The following is a 1,945-nucleotide window of genomic DNA, read 5'->3' as shown; positions in this document are numbered from 1 at the left end:
AATATATTTATTCCTTATTGAGTCAAAAATGAATATATTAATTAATTAGCAGCCACTACCTAGGAAAGGAGTAGTAGGAATAGCGTATATTTACATGATTTACCTAATGTTACTCTCCTTTTATTTCTTGATTTACCTAATGTTAATTACTTGAAAAAATAATTAATTAATTAACCAGGAGAAATTTAACACAAAATATTGCCATCTAGTTTATTAGTACTAATTTGGATTTGCACGTTGCAAAGCTCGTTTATGAAAATAATCCTTCCAGCAAAAAACTTCATTTCCAACAAATTGAATTTAATCCCATTAATTTTGGGATAATTAAATTTCAAATCATCCTACCACAACTCCAATTAATTAATCAATCAACTTGCTACTCCACCTAATGTCAGAAGCCGTGAATCCATGCAAGTCTTTGTGCATAGGGTAGCCAGATGTAAGTTCATTTAAAATAGGATTTGTATAGAATTTGGAAGGATTTTTACATGTATATATAATCGTCGTATTCGGATCGCCTGGTGTACTTCAATCAAATTCTACAAAAATATGTTACTTACTATTAGCAACACATGCCAGATAACTTTTTCACCAAAAGTTAAAATAAATATAAAGAAATTACTTAGCATTTTGTCTATGTTAGAATTTAAACTTAAAACCTCATGATGCTCGATCAATCCACTTCATTGAAGAATTTTCTTTTTAGAAAAAAAGAAAGAACGAGTAAAACTTATTCATTATTGAACTTATCCCGATTCAGTTCATTTCAACTTAGAAAAATTTAATTTTGAACGAATAAATAACGTGCTTAGATTCAAGTCAATCCGTCCAATTGACACGTACACATCTACTAGCCGAAAATCACGACTCATCACAACATCATTTCTCCCTATATATATTCATCCATTTAGACACTTTTCTTCACCCATCAACACTTTCTTACACATATAACCTTTTCAATCATTACAAAAATAGCCACAATGTCCAATCTAACCTTTCTTTCACTAATTTTCACCATTTTCATCTCTACTTCTAACGCCATTTCTCAATGTAACGGCCCTTGTAAAACTTGGGACGATTGTGATGGTCAATTAATTTGCATAAACGGAAAATGTAACGATGATCCTAACGTTGGTACCAAAATTTGCAAAAGTAACCCTCCTTCCGTCCCATCTCCAACTCCAACCAATACATGTCGTCCGTCTGGCACACTCAATTGCAATGGTGTGCACCCAATATACCGTTGCTCGCCACCTGTCACCTCCTCAACGCCTGCTCAACTTACCCTCAACGATTTCAGTGAAGGCGGAGATGGTGGTGGTCCATCATCATGTGATGGGAAATATCATAACAATAATGAAAGAGTAGTAGCATTGTCCACCGGATGGTTCGCGGGACGTTCAAGGTGTGGTAAAATGATACTAATTCGCGCTAATAATGGAAAGACCGTAACGGCTAAAGTGGTGGATGAGTGTGATTCTACTATGGGTTGTGATGCGGAACATGCTTTTCAAAGTCCATGCAAAAATAACATAGTGGATGGTTCTATTGCTGTGTGGAGAGCTTTAGGGTTAAATACAGAGTTAGGTATTGTTCCTGTCACTTGGTCCATGGTTTAGGCCAACGTAGATCGATCGTTACAGTTATGGATTCGATAGAATTCAGTAACTTTATATGTCTCAAATTATATAATTCTTGAATAAGCGTGTCATCTTACATGTAATAAGATGTACATTAGAGTTTCTTAAAAATAATCAACTACGACATAATTTCTAACTAATAATGTTCTTCTTTCATCTCAATTTATTTTGTGATGTTTGACTCTCTTTTTTTTAATATCATGGCATCACCCCCCTTTGAATTTGCGAAACTACTTCCTCCGGTTGATAACCTAAGGAAGTCAACATATCCGCAACATGATTTGTTCCCGTTAAATAGTGCTTGA

The 1,945-nt window shown here is 34.4% G+C and overlaps 1 protein-coding gene across 1 annotated transcript; it reads left to right on the top strand.

Moving 5' to 3' along the window:
• Positions 1-942: 942 nt before the first annotated feature.
• Positions 943-1,675, top strand: LOC125817979 (kiwellin-like). The gene has a single exon (XM_049497480.1). The coding sequence runs from the start codon at positions 981-983 to the stop codon at positions 1,617-1,619; it is 639 nt and encodes a 212-aa protein (XP_049353437.1). The 5' UTR covers positions 943-980; the 3' UTR covers positions 1,620-1,675.
• The last annotated feature ends 270 nt before the right edge of the window (positions 1,676-1,945 follow it).

Source organism: Solanum verrucosum, unplaced genomic scaffold (assembly GCF_900185275.1).
Source record: "Solanum verrucosum unplaced genomic scaffold, falcon-dt-bn FXZP01000253.1, whole genome shotgun sequence".
Taxonomy (NCBI): domain Eukaryota; kingdom Viridiplantae; phylum Streptophyta; class Magnoliopsida; order Solanales; family Solanaceae; genus Solanum; species Solanum verrucosum.
Note: the sequence above shows the minus strand (reverse complement) of the source record. Positions and strands in the feature narration are given on the sequence as shown.

Excerpts from the sequence above, each read along its gene's own strand:
- LOC125817979 (XM_049497480.1), top strand. The coding sequence starts at position 981 with ATGTCCAATCTAACCTTTCTTTCACTAATTTTCACCATTTTCATCTCT.